The following is a 22,043-nucleotide window of genomic DNA, read 5'->3' as shown; positions in this document are numbered from 1 at the left end:
ATGAAATAAATACTACATGCAGCCTACCGCAACGTTTGCGGCTTACACTACTTCCAGTCTCATGTGTTGTTCGCTGCGCCGTGTGACGCGGAAGTTAAAAATGCAACACTATGACCTACTAGTGCTGCAAACGGCAAACCACGGTTGTAAGTAACAAGTAAATAACGTAGCGTGTGTATCGGTATTTTATATATATATAGACGGAGAAGCTTGTCGGTCGCGACTACTATCAGCTGCAGCCACTTCGAATGTAATATCCACACGATGCATTCGGAAACGAGAAATTGCATGCATATGTGCGTGAAAACTCACCGTTGGGTGTTACTCGCGCTTGCGGTGTGTTCCGGTAGTTTACACGAGCACGAGCACGAGCTCGAGCTCGTTGATATTTGCGGTTAAAATGTGTGTACGTGTAGATATTTTTTTTAGCCGGTGTCAATTCCTGCGATTTTCCCCAACCCGTGGGCGCCCTCGGGGTAATCGAGATTTACAGCCATCTGGTTAGGAGCGATGACGCCCGCACCGCTTCCAATACTTCCACCGCCGTTAACAACACCATTAACGGGTTCGCTCCGTCGAGAAACAGTCGAGCGGAGTGGAGAAGAGAAAAGAAGAGGGGCGCGGGGCGCGGGGGCCGCGTAAGGGAGGACGGAGGGAGAGAGAACTTCTTTTTTTTTTCCACCCCCTTTTTAACCGTCAACGTCGTTGTGACGCGCGACTGTTTCGCCACGTGTTGCAACGTCGACGTCATTTCACAACTGCGACGTACCCCGCAGCAGCGGCAAGAGCAGCGGGGCTCCCCGTCAACTACCACGTGCTTCCACCTTCCACACCTGTCCTATTTGACATTGTCGCATTACGTGTACCGGGTACACATTTTAATCCGAAGTAACGCGTGCTCCGATCCTTTTGACCCCCAACGTAGAAACCTACTCAACATCTCTCTGACGTCCGACGTAGGTCACGATACACGTCGGACGGTTGAACGCTACCGAATAATCCATCGGTGCAACTATATGGTGCGGTGGTGCTATTCTGGTAGGGCCGGCCGGCCACCTTTCGTAAAATCCAATCTCTCGCTACTCCCATCATTGTCCATCTCTCTATTTTCACTTCGTCTACCGACGTCATTTGACACGTACAGAAATATCCATCCCCCATTATTTATTTATTTTTACGTCTCTTTTTATCTCGTCTCCTACGTCTGATCAATTACGACGTTCTACTTCGTTCGAATTACATTTCGAAAGACGCACCGACGAAGGTATAGTACAGAAGGTACTCTATAAGGATAAAAAGAAAAGATTCAACGTCGCAGCATCCCTTAAGAAGCTAGCTCATGTTTACCTTTCTTTTCGAGATGCTGAGAAGCCTCCCTCCTCTCCTTTAGTTTTTTTTTCATCCTCTCGTTCCCTCGTCAGATAGAAGATTGGCCGGTGTTGTCCGACTACTTCATGTACACTCCACGGAGTGAAAGATGCACTTTACTTATCTCTCTTTTTTTTTTTTCTCCTATACACGGGGCGTGGAAGACAACTCATCGCGCGATAGACGAACGACTACAAAAATACATGGGAAAAGAGAGACGAGAGAAAAAAAAAGGTGTCGCAGTGGTGTACGTCGCTGTATGAATTACATCTTGTATTACCCGTACAACGTCATCGGATTCGATGACGACCGACGACCGACGACGACGACGACGACTACGACTACGACGAGGACGCGAGGAAGAGAAGAGGGTTGCGGGTTTGTTGTGAAGCTGCAGTGTCATTGAGCGATTTCCGGATGACCGGACATATTTTCCATGCACATACCTAACTATCGGGGGATCCCTATCGAGGCCAGGGCAGTCAGTCAGGCCAGGCAGGAAATTGCCAGCGCATGAACCACGACCACGTCACGTGTGTGCACAGCAACGCGGCAGATACTAACTACGCCTGTCGGAACGACCGGACCGGACCGGACGGTGGTACGTCGATAAACCGGCCGCGTAAATAGAACACATCGTATACAGACAGACGTGTGCGCGTATTACAGAGCGCGCGAAAGAGGGAGATGAGAATAAACGCAAGAGAGAAAGAACGGTCCGTATGAATGGTAAAAATGAGAAAGGATTCGAACGGGTGGAATGAACTAAGAGACATGTCTCGAACTTTATGTGCACCGGATGTAAAGTAGAAAAAAGGAAAGGAAAAAGGGGATAAGAGAGGCCAGAAAGAAGTAATGTGCAAGTCTGTAAAAACATCGGTGGGCTCGAGGCTTACGCCGCGCGTGGGATGTTAAAACGTGACGGGGCGGATCGAGGAGTTGCAAATTGATAAGAAACTCCCGTTTCTATTTTTAACGATAAGCCTTACGCCGCTGCGTTCGTTTATAATGTTGCTCTGTTTCACGTAGATTCTGCTGCTGCTGCTGCTGCTGCTGTTGCTCCTGCCGTTCCCGCTACACTGCAACAACGGCAATAATTGAGCGACCACAGCTGTGACAGCTTGCCTATTTTATAACGGTCTGTGTATATCGGGCAGAAAACGTGTTTCGCAGAATACCGATCGAGCGACATATTAATGGGTTTTGTTCTCGACGTCCGATCGCAACCGTATACCGGTCCAGGGTACCACGTCGAACCGTATCGCTCGTTTCGTACGACGAACAAATAATTCGCCCTACCTCGTGGATCGCCTATAGTAGTGCCGAGGTGTCGCAGATGCCCACATATTGACCGTGTGCGACACGCGGATGAATGAATATTTATTGGGTGGATTATTACCCGTTGATTTCTCGGAGACACCTCCGCGGATCGAATGAGCAGCGACGTTTCTTTCGAGCGTTGAAGGTGCAGCGAGACTTCTCGGAGAAGTAAAGGCGTAGTTCTCGGCCTCCTGGAAGTTTTAAGAATGCCCCGACGACTCGGTCGCAGCGAACGCGAACGTTCCACATTTCATTTCCTAGGACTCAACAATGGTCGATCGATATTAGCATATTTATCGGTTAAAAATAATAAAAATAATATGAATGTTCGTCGAATGAAAAATTCTTTGCATTTTCGCACGCGGTTTTAACGCCAACAGAGTGTGCACAGCGAATCATGGATTCCGCTCGGTCTGGTGAAACGGTGCGCGCATTCCGTATTAAAGAACAAGGAAGGTGAGAAGGTGCACTGCAACTTCTGAGAACCGGCAATTTATTCTTCTCCCAATCTTTCATTTTGCAACATTAAATGGTGCGGCGACCAACTTTTCAGCCGGGTACAATCCTCGAGGGAATTATAATAAATTCCTCGAACATAAATACACGTGCACGTGTACGTATCTCTACGAATAGTAAGACGTATTAATTAAAAGTCCTCTCTTCGTCCCACTCGGCGCGCTAGCCATTTTCGCAATTTGCTCTTAACGCGCGAGTACAAGGGTGGTTGAAAAGCAACGTGAACGAATAAGGGTAGAAAGTAACGGTAGGCTAATCTCAACCGCTTTCAACAGTCCTTTCATATTGTTTCGTTTCTGTTAAGGGAAAGTCTCTCTTAGCCGGCAATGGAAGGGTAAAGAAAATGCAGGGGAAGTGGAATGACAAGATCGGGTACAAGGTTCAAAAGTTAGGGGGTCCCATTACGATATAACGACTCAAGTTGAGCATGTTTTCGCGGCTTAATTGCCGCCCAAGACTTCCGCTAATTGCTTCGAATCTCCTCTACCTCGTGATTCACGTTCAAATTTGCCAGGCTTTGTTCAATTATTTCAACGGCGAACTTACCGTTCTTCCGGGGGGCCCCTCGTTCGCCTATGACTGCTTTTTTTTTCCGCAAAAAAAAAAAAAATCAGTTTTCTACCGCGAACGGTGCGTAATTGCGACGGATCGCGACGGATCGCGTCGGTCCCGGTTCCGGACGACGTGGGTGACGTCGACGTCCGTACGCTACCGACGTTTAAAAGAGTCATATGCGATGGTTGTGCGTCGACAGGAACCCGACCCAGCCGACCCGGCGAACAGCCCAGCCGAGTCAGCGCGACCCAATACAGTCAAGTAGGTCAGTTCGCGTGGTGTTCAGACGGCGGCGGTGAGTTACATAACGCCCAGGGGGAGAGAAAGTCGTTGTCTCCGCGACGGAGAGGTTCGGTTGCCTTCTTGCCTCTCCTCTCACCGTGTTTACAAACAAACCCCTTCTCCTCTCAATCTCTATCACCTCTCTTTTTACCCCCCCCCCCCCCTCCCTTCCTCCCCCTTTTTCCCTTGCCGTCGTCGTCGTCGTCGTCGTCGTCGTCCACCGATTACGTTGTCGTTTACACGTTAGCGAACAACAAATCCCAACGATCCCCGTCGACTGCATTGCGCAAAATTGTCAAACAAGGAAGGGAGGAGAGAAATAGAAAAAAAGCCCTTCCCTCCCCCTGAACTCCCCGTGAGGAGGGTACCGGTGAAATTCTCTTCAACCCCGAAGTTGTCGTCTTGTGCTTTCGTCGCGTCTCATTCACTCCGTTCTTTCCTTGATTTTTGTTATTTCATTTTCACTCTGAATATTCTCGCATTCTCTCTCCTCTCTCTCTCGGTTCCATTGCGAGGTTTTACTTTTTTATTCTTCCTCTACCTCTTCTCGGGTTCTGTACCGCTGCTCAAACCCCGCGGTAGAAGAAAAGCGGAGTTGGCAGGTCGGTCGCCTAGAAAGACGTCTGTAACCGTTTTACTAAGTTTTTATAAGCGCGTTCCGGATTCTTAGGAATCCGGCGCAGCTCTAGACTGTAACTGTATTTAATTGATGTTTACAATAACTGTTATCCTCGTTTGGTGGGAGTCGCGGAACGATACTTCACATCCTTGTATTGCAGGCCAAACTTCCTCTTCTCCTTTTCTTCTCGTTCTTGTTAGTTTTCTTCATCTTTTTCTCGTCGCGCGGTTTACGGTATTATCAACCCGCGCGTTAAGTAGCGGAGACAACTTTTTCGATATCAAGATCTGAAATACCGTCGAATTCTTTGTACGTAGTGGCCGAATTGCCTCCCGGACATGTCGCCCTCGTTTAGAGAAATCAACGTAGGTTGCACGTCGCGTCGGTGTTACTTCAAAAATACCTATCACACCTCCCCTCGTAGGTATGGGTATAGCGAAAGACGACGAGACCTATGTAGTACAACGCGAGAGTTGCTAGACGGACGAAAATAAAAGAATTTTCTACATCTGATAGGGATAATTTTGAAACGGTGCAGAACGGATTGATCGAGATCAGCGTGGCGAGCAGATAGATCGGAATGATTACGGAGTGAAAGAAAAGAGAGAGAGGAAAAAATAAATAAAAAATTTTTATCGCCATCGCGTGGCTTTCGTCCAACGAGCCAAGGACTGTTCGTGGTCGTGGTGTAGGATACATAAAGTTTTGCCTCGCGAATCAACTAGCATAGCGGTAGGACATGGACTTTTTAACGTACGGGAGGTCGCCTAGAGAGAAAGGGTTAACCCACTTTTGAAGCGAGTTATTTTGCGCATCTTGTTTATCTGTTATACAAGGACATTTCGAACCGAATGTTTAAAAATAAACTCGATTATTGCTATTCTCGTAACTGTAAATCCGATATTCTAGCTACCGATTCATCTATATCCACACGGTATATATCAAACATTTAAAATCGCTAGAATTCCAAATGTGAGAGCGACTGAAAGTTAGGACCAAAACCGGAAAAGAAGAGCAGCTAACAAACTCAAATAAAAAATTCCGCAGATTTAATTTTTCCCAAAGAACTCGCCGTTCGAATTCGAGACATTGAACTAGATAATGATCGGATGCTTTCACTGTGTGCGAAAACCCTGAAAACATATCCAGTGAATCGCATAGCTGCTATATTTGTAAAATTTCCCTCTCTTATCTCGAGCCCGCTGAATGTATTTTGTCGCGATACAAATTAGGTAAACGGCAAACCGTTACCGCTCTTTATTTTTCATTCGTCCGATCCTAATTTTTTTTTTTTTCATTCAAAAAATTTAACGCGCAGTTCGCCCTCATCGACTTACATCGCGTACGATACTCGAGCGCACTTCCATACACGCGTTTATTTGCTGTCCTGTTTGTTACACGCGCAATTTCGTGTTCAACGGTGTAGGTGTGAAACCCGCGAGTGCGTTGCATGACGTGTAAAGGGGAATTTCGCGGTACAAAACATTACCTGCATATATAGAGGCACCGAGAAATACAGGCAGAGTGGCCTAGACAAGTAGGTCGCGGCGCAATATACTCTCCTGTATATACGTGTATATATATATATATAGACTGTACTATTACATAAGTTGCTATAGGTGCCTACTTCGACGCCATACATGCAGTAGCGAGGGATAGAACCGAGTTTTATATAGCTATATGCCCACGTGGATGTTCTGGAAAAATTCGACGAGAAAATAAATGATTATCCGTTGTCCGAAAATCCGATTCCCGGATATCGCGGTGTACTTATCCCTTGCATCGATTCGTCCATATTTTCTCCCTCCACTTTTCGCTCTCGTACATCAGAGCTGATTATAATTTCACTAAATTCTCTCTCCTCTATCCGCGAGTGAAAGTAGGCGATTACGAAGTCGTCAAATAAAATACCGAACGAACGTTATAATTGCTTGCTATTTTTAAAAACCGTTGAATAATCGCGTGGAATAAAAATAAAAGGAACTAGACTTTTTCGAGAGGATAATTAAGCCGGGACGTGTGCGTACGTCGGTTCAACGGCGCGCAGATGTAACACAACAAGTATAATGGTAATAATTCGTGCAATAAAAAGTAAGTAAGCACAGTACATATCGATTAGCGCTGATTCGCGAAACTTACTTAAAGCCGAACGATGTTTCGTTCTCTCGCTACCAAACAAGATGCGAAACGTATATGAGTTTATGCATGTAAGTTGGTAAGCGTACACGTGTGCGGTATCCCTATCCGTATACGAATGTGTGTGTGTATAGAGCAGGTAGAGTTTATACTAACAATAAGTCATGGTTATAGAACAAAGCAAAGAGGTGGTTGTTGCTCGGCGTAAATTGTCCCTGTGTCGAAAGTTGTTGGTGAGTTATTGCGTTGTATCTGGACGGGCTGCCAGTAACTGGCCTACTTCCATGTCTTACTTGCCGATTCGCAATCACGTAAGTCTATATAAGTATATATGACCCTTATATATTTATTTACTCCATACCAATTTCACACACGTGTAACACACGTATACATACGCAAGACCCACATGTCCGTACAGGTATTGACACAGAGCCGAACCATTTTCCACGTAACAGTCACTGTCTCCTGACCATAGATGGATTCGCGATTTTCATTTTGACATTTGGTCGATTCGAATCAGCTGATTCCGATCGTGAGTCACGTCGAAAGTCAAGGATAATTTTTGATCCCACGCGGCGAAAATTTCACGCGAAATATAATCGTCGCGCTCGGTACGTTACTCGTAGACATTATCCCTCATTTTTGCATTCATTGAAATCCCGACGTATTCAACGACGAATTAAAATTGAAAAAAAGAAGAAGCAAAAAAGAACGAGAATCGTAAGCGAAGATACAGGCATTGATTAAAACTGATGTAATTCATGGGATATATATATCCACGTACGCGTGTATTGACGTAGAAAAGACGCACGTACGACGCACGATACCGTTTGTTTTATAATACGTAGAATATTTTCTCCGCGTAATAAAGTACACAATATACGTACGTACGTGTAACGAACGTAAGTCGCGTATACATGTACGCACGTGGAAGAACCGAAGCTACGTAAAAATTTTTCTCAAATTAATTTTTCATCCATTTTTTTTTTTTTTTTTTTTTTTAATTCCTTGCGATCAGCCGCCACGTGATGTTCCGTTATTGATGCCTTGTTAATTTTCGGGTGGAAATAAAAATCTTTCGTCGACTGAAAATAATGAGAAAAAAATCCGAGGCAATCGAGAAGTGAGAGAAAAGATTTCTGCAACGTCGAGTCGTCGTGCACACGATCGATAATTGACCGTCTAAAAGGCGCGAAAAAATGAAGAGTTTTTCTACCTATCACTGCAACGATATTTACGTTACAACGAGAAGAAAAAAACTATAAATAAACTTAACAACAATATTGATTGTAATAAAAAGTTGAAAGTCATCGCGCGCAGTGGCGGGAATTATGATCCATACGTAAGATAAGCGCAGCATGAAATATGACCGAGTATATAATATAATGTGATATAATATAATGTAACGTATAAACGCCAAGAACTAGGCATACCGTATTCATCCTACTCAGGAGAAAATTCTTCACAGAAGGTGTTGATAATCGACTAATAACGACGAATTTCCTCGTTTTTTTATTCCTCATAATATCGGGCGCCCGCTTATACGCGAAACGATGTCGATCGTTAAAATAGGAAGCCTTCCGCATATAAGAGGCTAGCGTATAATGATTAATGAATGTCAGGCGCCATTTGATTAGATGCGACGCGATCGCCTCTTTTATAGTTTTCTCGATTCAATGCCATTCGTTTCTCGGTACAGGAGCTTCAAAAGCGCAGGTCTTGGGCCGCGTTCATCTGGTTAAATATAGACCGTTAATTGCATTCGGGGAACGAAGAATGTATCATTTATCCATTTGTTTTATCATCGTCATTTTTTTTTTTTTTTCTCTTCTGTTTTCCTTCTTTTTCTACCTTTTTTTTTTTTTTTGTTCCTACCAAGGTCGGAGTAATCTCTGATAATGAGATGGAAATGGCCGACGACAAAGTTATGTATGTTGTACGATTACGTACGGCTATAGGTTACCTTTATTCGTGTATTTCTACCTCATAACCAACGCTCCGCAGGCTCGAAGTCGTAACAACAAACAGTTTCGCAAAGTTGCGCAATATTACGGCGACGACGCCGACGTTGTTAGCCGCAGTGAGTTCGGGTCGTGCTCGCGACTAGTTACTATACATATTTGGTAGCTCAAATTTTCCGTTTATAGATCCACCTTTCGCATATACATACGTACATACATGTATAGGTATGCGTGTAGATTTACGAGAGGCGCCACACGAGTATCATTTTTACCTCAAGCTCTTAGAATATTATTTCCGCGGTCCCCTCGTTCGGCAAGGGTCTTCGGGGGGTCCCGCGTGCGGTTTAATTCCACCTGCCTCTCCCTGCTAATGTCACGGCTATAAACTATTGCGAAATATTACGTAAGTTTTGCTAATTTTTTTTAGGGGAAAAAGTAGGTATTCCGTTCCTACGGTCGCCGCCACGTATGGAACAAAAGAGAAAAACAGGTTCTCTTAAGGTCTTGATACGTCTTTCTATATACGGTCAGAGTTTGCGTATAATAAAAATAGCCCCTTCCACGCCACCCCCCCTTCCCCCCTTCGGATTCCTCCTCGTAAGATTTTCTTGATTACGACTAAAACTGACCCACCGTATAATACACGTGATTACGTACAATATACATAAAATATGACGCGGAGTTGTTGCGAGGCTATGGGAATGCTTGAAAATTCGGTACTCACGATCTCTTTCGTCGCATTAAAAATAAAATGATGTAAAAAAGAAGCTTTCGATATACCTCACGAAGAATCCGATTCGGTTGTTTTATTCGACGAAAATTTTATGTCCCATTTACTTTATCTCTTGCTGCATAACCGCGGTGGGTACAGATATGAACAAATTACTTTTACAATAGAATCTTACGTTTCTTCCTCAGACTTTCTATCTCATAGTGATCGTAGTACCAATTACACGCAAGTTAGAAAAAAAATATAATTAAATGAATGAAAACACCTCACAGCGATTCTTCATAATTCACTTATTTTTTGACACTATTGATCGCGACGATTTGTGATTCAGAGATAAATCGATGTATGTGGATAGAAGCTTAAAATTCCCCGAGTCGATAATTTTGTTTTTTTTTTTCTCATTCTTATCATTTGCAAATTCCGTTCTGTTCGGTATCTGCAATTCTCTGCTGGGATGGAGTACAGAATGGAGGATTATATCGGCGCAAAATGTGGGGATGAAGGGGGAGGGGATGATGGTGATTCACGTCTCTAATTCGCGTCACACGTTGTGTCACAACAATGCGTTCGCTGTACATCCATCCAAAACAGGATGACTAAACCCGTAGTGAATAACTGTCCCGATATTAGCGGTTTGAACTGAAAAATAAAAAAAAAAAAAACAATTAAAATTAAAAAGACGACCAAAAAAATGAAGAAGAATTACGTAATAACTGCCCGGTATAGAGAAACTGCAGTATCGCAACGTATAAAACAAAGATGCGATGTATGCTGCAAACGTATATGTACGTATCGTACGGTCGTATGGATGTGAAAATAAATTAAACTACAGACAAAATGAAACGGAAGGTAACGAAACAAAATTAAATGAAATGACCCACGACACTATGTAACCGATGTACGTACACGTATGTACCAGAGTGAACACCTGTACATTAATTGTAAGTCGCCTAATGGCTATTTTTGGCACATAATATATAAAGTACATATATATACACGTCGTACATTTATACATGTATCAACTACCACCACAGGTTGGTGGCCACAAAGTGCGGTCAACAAACTTCTGATCGGTTAAATGATGCCACCGATGTATAAGTGGTATACACAATGAGATACCGTCTATAAATTTGAAGCGTAAGACTTGGTATTTATATTTGTCTATATTTATACATACATCTATGTGAACGTGTGTGTGTGTGTGTGTGTGTGTGTGTGTGTGTATATAGAAGTACATGAGGTTAAAAATGGCAACAGGTGGTTCCCCTCGCAGCGAACGGGTTCGCGATATCGGAATCAAAATGAGGACAGTTTCGTATTTGCTATCTCCGAACGAATTTGAGAGATGCGAGGTAGGGGGGGCAGGGGAGAAGGGGTGAAGATGGGGGAAGGAGAAAGACGAGATGGATACACGTGTACCTTGAGTACACGGAACTTTGGATCTAGATAACCGCTAGAAAGATCAATCCAATCCAGTTTTCCCCCGCGGAGTGGAGCCGTTGATTGGAGAAATCTTGGAGCGGTCTTTGTCGTCGGTTACAAATGTTTTTTTTTTTTTTTTTCTCTTCTATCTCTCTATAATGCACACGTTTGTACGTGTTCACGAACGTATATACGACTGCAAATCTAGGAACAGAGATTAGTTCCTGGATATTCTATGGATAATGATTTTATTCCGTTGTCGCAATATTGGGTTACTCGGTATTAGATGTATTATACCGTATACTTGTTTTTCGGTTTTTCTGTTTCTATGGTGTACATCCGGGATCTCTGTTGTATATATATATATGTATACATATATACCTTGTATCCTTCGGAGATATCTGGGATACATATGGTCTAGAAGTATAGTTACCGTTGCGCACAGTTCGGGATTACAAATCTCTTTCGCGGGAATATTGAATTTCTCGTCCAACGCGGACCTCGATTACCCACGAGACTGCAGCGCGGTGCAAACTCCTCCGGTGCGCCACCATAGGTATATCTGACTTTGTAATTTCTCCTCTCGCTATACACTAGCCGATATCTACCGCTACCGGCTACTGTGTATGACCCGCACCTCCACGTTTCCATATACATCGACTTTTCTCATAATGCACCGAGCTGCTCGTTCACGATATCCACATACCTACCTATACATAGGTGTTACACTGTACATACGTATATCATTCCACCGAAGGAAAAATGAAAGAATCGCACCGCTGGAACGATTGATCAAATTTTTCGTTCTCCATTACCCCCGATAACGTCGTCCCTCTCGACGAACGACGGACGCGTCGAGAAATTGCACTGTTCGAAAATTGACGCGATACCCGTGGCCATGCGGGGCGAATTCGTGACGTAACGTAATCGGTCGTAGCAGCTCCTCGGTCTGGCTTTAGCAAGGCTGTCGAGTTTTGAACCTCGAAAGACGGAGACTACGACACATGACCTATTTATATAACGTAATCATCGTCCGTCTCACACACGTCGGTCGGTGGTGTTCATGTACTGCAAGCTAGACTCTTTACGTCTGTATTGGATGGCATATAGTTTGCATTATACGCTCCTAGACGATGCTGATGCTGATGCTGATGCTGATGTTGCTGGTTATTACGTGTGCAGCTTGTCACTTGCCGCTGATTTACAACTGCCATTTGTTTTCCGACACAGGTACACGATACTCGGTATGCACGTACACCGCACCTATACCGGCATAACGCGGAGGCTCTTCGTCTTCCAACGTCTCCCAAGGCGTCGAGGCGATACAGACAAACCGAAGAAAAGTACGACCTACAATGTCGCATGACACCACGATTATACCGGATTTAAATTAACCGTAGAGTACATTATCAGTTACATCATTCGCACGTTGCACAATAACAACGCCGATCAGATTTTCAACTCCTGCAGGTGTATTCGCTGTTGTATCTGACGTACGAAAAATGAGTACAGAGTATTGATGAATAAAATGTGATAAAAAAAAAGTGCAACGGTATATATTCTACTTTCCGATGACAGGGAAAAGTGAGTGTATTTGTTTATCCCGTATAGTACCACCTGCCGCTCGAGGGTTGCCTTGACTTCCTTCGGCTTCCGGATTAACATTCCAGCGGGCCGAGCGGCTGCGGATAATGTGGCGTATATAAAGTCTAGCGATAGTAAAAAATATCGCTAATTCCCAGTCCGCGAGTCTAGTAGAGCTAGTTGGCTGCAGGTTGTAAACGTAGGCAAGAAACTCGCATTCATCCGACAAATTAACGAGTTTAATAATTTCCACTGTTCCAGGAGCAAAAACACTTTACTCCAACATTTCCCCTCCCCCCCTCCCCCCCACCCCCCCATCCATAAATATACCCTCGTTACACATCGTGTTCGCTTCGCAACACGTGATCCGAATATTTGCATGTCCAGCGTAGTGCAATATGTCGGTGTCATCCGCACCTGCACTGGACACTATCGCCACCCACCCACACTCGCAACGTTCTCCTATACAATCGAATCGACGCGACGGTGTTCAAGGAATAAGGAAATTGCGCGTGATCCCCGCTGCATCGAGCAGATCATCGTCGAAACCAAGAAATGGAATAGCAAATTTTTCCGCGCCAAGTTGCAAAGCTGGGTGGTGGTTTACCGGTCCTGGCGTTGACTGAATTGACGCAATCGCTGCATCCACGAGCGAAACACTGAAATGTGTGGGAATTGTAAATTGGGTTATAGGGTATACGCCATGACACGTGGGTAACTGGCACATTGCATCGGTCAACCGGGCGCACGGTACTCGTCGAGAAAATTCCCGGGAAACCAATCAATCTATTTTCATTCGAGAGGAGAGACAACACGGGTGTCGGAGCAGCCGGTGCCGTTGGTGTTCGTGGGTTCGTAGAACGTCGGATATCTCTTCGGTGTGCGTAAGTGGACGATATAGTACGCGATACTCCGATGCGGAGTCAAAAATGAAGCCTAGGGTCCGTTAATAACTGGAACACTCCTACTCAGGTATATTTATGTTGAGATATGCACGAAATACTCAAGTCGAAGTAGCGGACACGTGGCCGTCAATTCTATACACCTAACGCCGCATCTCGCGAGGCTAAAAAAAAAAAGGGGGAGATATTATTCGTAAATTCTGCTTGTTGATCGAGTGCGCAATAGTCGTACAAAAGTCGCAGTATCATGCACGAAAGGTTCCTCGTGTTTGCGACGCGTAGTGCAACGCGTAGCCAGTTGTTATGAGATGATACGTACTTTTGTACCGCTACGTTTTAGTTATAGTTGAAGAAAAATACGCGACTGAAGTAGGCAGAGATATTACGCACGCAGGAGTTATTTAGTGGGTCTCGGACCGTCGTCGGTGCACGGAGGACGTGATGTGCGTTGCCGAATTTTCACGTCTCCTTTAATCGAAGCATCGTGGCGAAGATCATGGAAAAGAGGGAATTTTTCAATCTAGTTAGACCCTTGGTTTTTAAACAGCTCTTTGATCCCCGTTTTGTCGAACTTCCTTAACTCTCTTGCTTCGCCATAACACGGAGATCACGGGGATGAAACCGAATAAGGTCCCGGAAGTCACGTTTCTTAGATTCCGGAATATACGGCATTTTTTATTTGAAATGTCATGTTTAACTTTATTTTCAAGCAATAATGTTTTATCGCTGGATTTCGAGGGTTCCAAATAATCTGCGGCTAGCGTTTCCCTTTCTCTTTCTTTCTTTCTTTCGTTTTTCTCATCGTTCGCGGGGAGATTTTAACGCGAACGTATATATAACTCGAGTTCATATCTTGAAATTATTGGATAGAACGGTGGGGGGTGGGGGGGGGGGTGAATCGAGTCCGTTAAGAGGGATGATCGAGGAACAAATGGATTATCGTTAATTCCAGGAGTTAGCGTCTCCTTCCTCTCTTCGGGGATGATTCACGCCTTGCTAAGACCAATGCTTTTCAGAAACTCTCGGCGAGGCATTGAACGTCGTCGCGGATGCAGAGATAAGTTGTATATACTATACGTAGTATCATAGCGGCAGTTGTGGCGTCGTAGTCGTAGTCTCGTAGTCGTAGTCTCGTAGTCGCAGTCGTCTAGCGATCTACTTTTCACTTCTGAATCCTATTTTCTAGTACTTGCCGCGATAGGGAAGTTTGAAATATGAGAACTGTATCGTCGTTCCATTCTCCTTCCGTAGAGCTTCTGCCGCTGCTGGTGTTGCAGAGAACGAGACAAACACCGGCAAACTATACACAACGCAGAAGTATATAAGTACGAAGTTGAGGGCAAAGTTGAACTTTAAGGCAAAGTTAAAGTTGAAGTTTGTCCGACCTTTGTCACTTGCAACGGGCGTGGCCTGCGGTTGAGCTATTGCTCGGGCACATGCGGCACGCTGCAATCTTCTCCGCTGCGATGTACTCGCTTCTTTTTGCTATTCATTTATTTATTTATTTATTTATTTATTTTTTTGCTCTCTCCTTCCATTTCCCGCCTTTTTCCCCTGTAACCCTCGATTTTCTACCCTTCGACCGCCACCCGCCGTAGCCGACGACGACTTTTCGTTCTCAAAGCACGAGGCAACCAACGTCGGTGGGTTGAGTTTTCTATACGGCGACGGGGATCCGAACCCCCACCGCACCCGTATGCCTCGCCGGTGCGACACGCCGACTAACTTTATGCTTCTGACACGCAAATGTTCGCCAACATTTCCCGACTTCTCGATATTGGCTATTTGAATTCAAGCCAGAGTTCTGGCGCCTGTACGTTGCTACACAGTGGGTACCAGACGCTAGTTTCTTTATGATATATCGGTGTATAGTTACTCGTAACTACACCGTCCGCCTACCATTTTTTTCATTCTTTTTGCGTCATTATTTCATTTTTTGCTCCTATTTTATTTTCATTTTTTCCTCTCCCCACCCCCCACACCCCCCCTTTTTTTTTTTTTATTAACAATTCATTTTTTTTTTTCTATTACTTTTTGTTGCAGCGCAGAGCCTAGAAAACTTGTATAATGTTATATCCCAACGTAACTCATGCACTTTTCACGGTAATAAACGTCGAATATAAATATTAAACTTCCTCTTATTCTGTACTAGGTATTATACACATAACTATACACAACTGCAGGAGTTGGTAATGGGCAGTCAGCTAGCTGGTATATATTCGTTCATTGTGCTCGTTTTATTCGGGAAAACCAAGAAACGCGTTCTCGTAAAATACCCGAGGATTAAGATTTATACTTTACTCTCAAAAAGGTTGCCGGGTTGTCTTCACCGAGGCGTATAGCGGAAGGTTTGAGAACGTTTTCGGGAAAGGGGGAAGAGAAGAGAAGAAAAGGCAGGAAAACGAGAATGTTATTTCGCCAGCGAAACGATTTTACTAATTTTCCCTCGCTCCTTTTTTTTTTTTTTGTTCGCTCGCTACGCTAACGGGCTGATCGCTTGTCCCGGCGTTAAAATACCTAATACCTTCCAAGAAGAAGTTATCCGGGATACGCGCGCATCGAGAAACGAATAAAAGGGGGAGGTGTGCGGGAAAAAAAAAGCGAGAGGGAGGTGGAAAAATAACGGCTTTTCAAGAAGTCACGGTGGCGAACAAGATGGACGGAATAAGAGGATTGCAGATTCGGTTAATAAGTGGTGAAAAACGACTCTGAAAGCTTCTCGGCCGAAAAACGCGGGGGGAGTCACACGGGGGGGGGGGGGGGGGGGGAGGAGGAGAGAGTGAGTGGCGCGACCTCGTACCGAGTTCCTTCTCGAAATTGGTATAGAAAGCTCCGAATCAAGCGACGGAGGAATGGAAAAGAGCAAAGACGATGACGGGGTGGGGAGGGGGAGGGGGAGGTTTTTGCGTTTGATTCCGCATCCTTGGAGTCGAATCCTGGGAGGGGTACGGAAGAAGGGGAAAAGGAAAGGAAAGGAAAGGAAAGGAAAGGAAAGGAAAGGAATGAGAAGGAGGGCCCCGTGCTTAGCCAGCTTGACGTGAAACCACCCGCGTAATTGCAGGCGCGGCGCAAAGCTTCATAAGACAGCGTCGTTATCGAGCTGGCGCGTCGCGAGACTTGAACCTAGCGGCAAATCGGATTAATGCCTCTTAGAGGAGGCGACGGCAAATGGCGGCAAATGGCTAAAGAGACTCGAGCGAAAAGAGCAGGCAAGAAATCTCCGAGCCAAAGAGATTTTGCACCGAGCGGAGCTATCAAGAAGAGCAAACGGCGCGCGAGTTCGCTGCAGCTGTAGCATAGGAATATATCTTTCGCGAGCGGACGATAATTGTGTGTAATGAAGGAGGAAATGAAAAGAAAAAAAAACATGAAAAAATCAAATACCGCGACAAGAACGCGTGTGCTTTGACTGAAAATTAGTAGACCCTTGTTCCACCTTGAAAATATTGCGTAGTTTTCAATGTTCGAATATTATTAGCCGAACGATCGGGAGTCGTACTTGTATATTTGCGAGGAGTGTGAGCAAGTGAATTGCAGCAATGTATTTCCGCGAGTTGTTATCGCTTCTGTCGGCGGATTGACCCCAGGGATATTATTGTTTTTCACTATGGTCGAGGAGAGAGATCAGAGTTTGCGGAATGTTCCACAACGCCGATTCACCAGCTTGCTTTGTCTCCGGATCGTATACCGTATACCACATATACGTATAAGTATTATGTTTTCCACTGCAGCAGCAAACTTCGAACCGCGTACCAAGAAGAATCGTCGCGTGCGTATGCGTGGGGGGGGTTCCTTTTTTTCCATTGCAACGCATCGAGGCGGATTCGAATGAACTTGCGATCGTAAGTGCGGTGGTTGTTGTACGACGTCGAACGCGGCTCCGAAGCACCGTGCATCAAAAGTACAAGGTATATAATACATACGAATGGAGATTGCCGAAGGATATCATTTTCTATATATCCTAGCAGAAAATATTTTTCCGCGTATTTGCCTCCTCTCAACATTGGTCGCGTATAAAAACGCTATTGAGGGTATAGAAAAAGAGCGAAAAAAAAAAAACAAAAAAAAGGAATCCGTGAAACGAGGCGTGCGCGTGTGTAGGTACGATGTCAGGTTCCTCGTATCCGCACGTACACACGTGGGACACGTAAGGCCCGCGTCTACGTATGGAAAATTTGTTTCACGGAGTAAAATTTGGTGATTCAGTGCACGATAAAATTGCCATTTGTGCCATTTGAATAACTGTGCGCAAACGTGAGTTTCATCTGGCAAGAAGCCATAATGTTCTTCTTAGTTACCTCGAGGAACGGGCGTTACATGTACGCGAGTAACCATGTACGCATCACCTATACACGTATAAATCTATATATATATATTCGTTGGGTACATGTACTAACGTTTTGACGTACGCGCGGATCTCCTTGTTCAAATTACGATCCACCCGTGCGGTTTATCAGGGCCAATAACAAATCAGCTGTGCGTATAATGTAATAACTGTCCACGCCTAGGCCACCAGACGAGACTACTGCAGCGACGTGTTCCGTTCGCGGTTGTTGGATCGCGGAAAAGCATCATCAGCCTTGCCAATGTTAATATATCGCTCGTTTTATTTATACTCTATAAACAAAGAATCTATAGGACTCTCGACGTAGCGGCATAAGGAACACACCGCAATAATATTAGGTTACGGAGTGCATAAATATCTGCATAGTCTGACTAACGGTAAATATATTCTTCGTGTTATGATACGTACACACGCACGCACACATCTATACACGCGTAAGATGTGTACGTACGTACAATGGGTATAGGTGAACGCACATCGGTACACCGAGCGGCGGCGGCGGCGGCGGCGGTATATAACGTGGTACGCCCCGGAGAAACGCGCACACACACGACTACCTTATGGTTTTCTAAACGCGTGATATAACGCGTGCATACCTCACCTATGCGCCGTATAAATTTCGCACACGAGTAAGCGTTAACCGCACATACACCTAAATATGAATTGCACGCGAGTTCGGTAAGGACTTTCGACCGCAGAGCCTTGCTGCGCTCTTACGAAACACCCCGTTCGTAAGGACAACACCACCACCTTCGCGGTAGAGCCAACGTCATATCTATCTACCTGCTCTGAATAGCGTCGACGCCAACGTATCTGTCATACGTGTTGATAAACCAAGTTTTTTTCCAACCACTTTTTTCTTTTCTCTCTCTCTCTCTCTCTCTCTCTCTCTCCCGGTGCAGTTATAATTGGTAGGGTAGCACATCGCAGGCGCGGTGGTCGCGCTGACGCGTTGCAGCGGCAAAGTACTTGATATCTGGAGCAGGTGGACGAGAGGATAGGTAAGCAGGTACATCTGCATGCGCTGAAGAATATTCTCTACCGGGAGTGTGTCCGGAGAGTAGAGTAGAAGAGGAAAAAAAAACGAGAGAAAATAAAAAAAAAAATATGAGAGAAAGGTGAATTATTACGGGCTTGTTTGTTGGCTGCAGTCGCTGCCTGATCCGAATTACCGTGTGTTTCGTGAACGTTGCACACACAGCGGCGAACCTTTTTTATTTCTTTGCTGCTTTTTTATTTAGTTTTTTTATTTTATTTTTTTTTTTTTTATCGCAAGCACCACGTTGTATACGTGCAGTTCTCTGCAGCACGCTTCGAGGAAACAAACGTGCTGCAGGTTGGATTAATTGTAATTCTAGGTTGTTTTCGGCAAGTCTGGTAAGACACGAACAAACCATAAGAGAGATTCGTGCAGTTTTCATGCGAGGCGCATAGCGTGAGGATGGATTTCTTTTGCGGTATTGTGAGAGCGCGTGTGTATTGCAAAGATTGAGATTTCGTTGCTCTCCGAATGCCGTTTCTTATATCGTTGCGAAATATCATTTGTACTTTTTCTCGATTTTTAATCCAATTCGGCTAGTTTTTTCGCCGTTCTTCTTTCGGCGATGATCCGCTCGGAGCTTTTTTTCCTTGTACACGGGGTGTCCCCGTGAAAAAAAGTTCGGATAAATTTAGTAGGGTAGTCTCTGTCGCAATTGGCGGCGGGGTGAACACGAAATTACTACTTTATTCCAAGTATATCTGACACATACATCTTATAAAACATTTTTATTACTCGGCTATTGCAATATTCATTATTCATCCGTTTTGCGACGCGTCGCATTGCCCCGTTCAACGAGCCATCCTTATTCCATACCATGCGCGCCCGTATACATACATATACACACGCACTTTGCACTTTGACAAATGCCACGAATCACCCTGACCTCTCCCTTTCTATACCGACTTTTACTTCGCCCCGTTACTTTTGGCGATAGCTTTTATTTTCGCGACAGTCGAGAATGTTCCTCTTATTTCACCGTTTCGCGCATACATTTCTTTTCACGTCGAAAGATCGAGTATCGGGACTCGGCAGCCGTCGTATATCAACGAACGCCTACGGATACGAGGTGTCGATTTAAAATAAACCGGAAACGAGATTTAGGGGAGGATTAGAACGACCGGTGGCCTACTCTCAGTTTGGATCAGGTGTTAATGCGTGAAACGTTAAGCTCCGCCGAAGTGCGTGGAATAAATGTAGGCGTATACTGTAGGTATAGTGAGCGCGTGTGGAGCAGATTTGTACATTTTCTACACGCCTTATTTCGCCGTAGGTATAGGGAGAGTCGTGTAGCCGGTGTACATGGCCGGGTACGAAGGTGTAACGATTTGTCTCGGGTGTCTCGTTACGATCCCCCAGGAAATCAGACGTGCCCGTTTACATAACAAAACACTGTCGCAAGTCGAGGTGAATGGGGCTTCGACGATATGTTACCGGATAAATCAACTAACGCCGCTGTTACAGAAGGTCGTGATTCCCAATGCCGTACGGTTGTTGCCGTTGCGCGGATTGATCGAAATGAATTTAAGCGCCATTCCGTCTCGTTTCGAACAATTAACCCGCGTCTCCCGACTGGAATCGCCGCGGTTCGCGCCGCACGAATATCCGAACATCGTGCGGCAGCGGCGGTAACACGCCATTTGCCATATAAATGTCATAAGGAGAAGAAGGAAAAAAAAAAAATTATGATCAACGAGGAGGATATTGTGCAATAAATAAACACTTACATATACCTACATTATGTAAATACGTTTACTCGTAACTACCGACCTATTTCCCCGCACGCAGATATAACGCCTAGTTACAGTTCGTCGATGTAGTTGACGTTCCAATAGCGCGTGTCTCGCCTTATTATTCTATGCCTGCATTATATCCGCGTTGAATGAATTAGCGAGGGTTGGTATATCGAAAACCGCAGAAAAGACGCCGGGCTATTCTTCCTTCCGACCTGCTGTTATGCCAATATTGTATGCATAATAATATACCTGTATCTCGGGACCGCGCGGCAGCCATGCACATGATGATTTAATGAGAACGCTCGTGACCGAAGAACAGTTGGAATAGACAGGCGAGCGAAGCGGTAATCGATACTTGAAAATTCGATTGAATTTTTCATTATTAAAATTTTCCACTTTTTCTCCAACCCCCCCCCGTACGGACGTCGAACGAGACCTGTGCGAGTGAAATGTCCTCGCATTGTTTGGCTGCATATTATTTTCCATGAAAAGAGCCTCGATGTGTACCTCGATATCCTCAGAAGTCTGTGCCGCCGCGCTGCGATTCGAACAGTAGCTTTAACGCTCGCTCGATACGTACGCTGTCGTAGTAGGAGAGATTGCGGTTGAATAATACCTATGAAAAGCTGTCTTTGGCCGTGACGCGTAATGTACGTATAAGCTTGCTTGACTTTTTTCGGCCAACTCATCATCTTCGTGACTGAAGATTTTCAGCCACGTATTCGGACGGTATCGCAATTGCGTAAATTAGATAAAATCGCGCGCAATCTACATTAATCCCTCTAATTACGTTTAGTCATCGTTTCCGATAACTTCCATATCGATGATGGTGGGCATAACTCGCTTGCGATGACGCAAGCGGATTTGCAGGCTTTACGTACCCAGTAATTCGGACTATCGCGATCTGGTGTTCTTTTCTCGAGAAATCGCCACCCCCTTCTTAAATAAATTATATCTCGACAATCTAACGATACGATAACGCGTAACGTGTTCTACAACCGTCGATCACCGGTAGAAATTCATCCTCGATGATATAAATTGTTGAAAAAAAAATAAAAAAAATTATTAGATAGACAAAAGTTGAAACGAAAAAAAAAAAAAAAATTGAATGTTAAATTATATCTCGGGTAATTGACTGGGCGATTATTACGCGATAGATCGGTTAATAGGTATCGCAAGTGGTTACCTGCAGGTATTGGCTGTATAGCAGTTTGTAAGATGTGTTCATAAATACGGTAGGTGCATATATAATCTCAAAAATCAATTAAATTATTGCTGGCGAATAAGTTGGAATGACCACCGGCTGCACATGCACCGATCAATGTCCACCTACACCCGATCGCTTTGTATTTATTCGATATTGCGGAGTGATAATGATCATATCTTGTTTGGCGTACCTGCAAGTGCATTACGATTCGGAATCGCCCAGACCAAAGGATAACATTCGCAATAATTGTACGATATCCGACGTGCTCGGGTGGCTTACCGGGAAGTTATAGATCTTCAATAATCTGTCTACGAATCGTCT

General features: G+C 44.7%; 2 protein-coding genes across 3 annotated transcripts in view; one reads left to right on the top strand and one right to left on the bottom strand.

The window, feature by feature from the left end:
* The window catches only part of LOC105692966 (3-phosphoinositide-dependent protein kinase 1), a 315,671-nt gene that overhangs the window by 65,680 nt on the left and 227,948 nt on the right, over positions 1-22,043 (bottom strand). The gene's annotated exons all lie outside the window — the stretch shown is intronic.
* LOC125502260 lies at positions 6,427-12,792 on the top strand. Its single transcript, XM_048660376.1, has 2 exons — positions 6,427-7,107; positions 12,140-12,792. The coding sequence occupies exons 1-2, from the start codon at positions 6,961-6,963 to the stop codon at positions 12,296-12,298; spliced, it is 306 nt and encodes a 101-aa protein (XP_048516333.1). The 5' UTR covers positions 6,427-6,960; the 3' UTR covers positions 12,299-12,792.

Source organism: Athalia rosae, chromosome 1, assembly GCF_917208135.1.
Source record: "Athalia rosae chromosome 1, iyAthRosa1.1, whole genome shotgun sequence".
Lineage (NCBI taxonomy): Eukaryota > Metazoa > Arthropoda > Insecta > Hymenoptera > Athaliidae > Athalia > Athalia rosae.
The sequence above is the reverse complement of the archived record's forward strand: the minus strand, read 5'-3'. Positions and strand labels throughout refer to the sequence as shown.

What these genes read in the sequence shown, in the direction of transcription:
- LOC125502260 (XM_048660376.1), top strand. Translation starts at nt 6,961, where the DNA reads ATGGTTATAGAACAAAGCAAAGAGGTGGTTGTTGCTCGGCGTAAATTG. An exon ending in ACTTGCCGATTCGCAATCAC is followed by an intron (nt 7,108 to 12,139) that starts GTAAGTCTATAT and finishes TTTCCGACACAG; the next exon opens with GTACACGATACTCGGTATGC.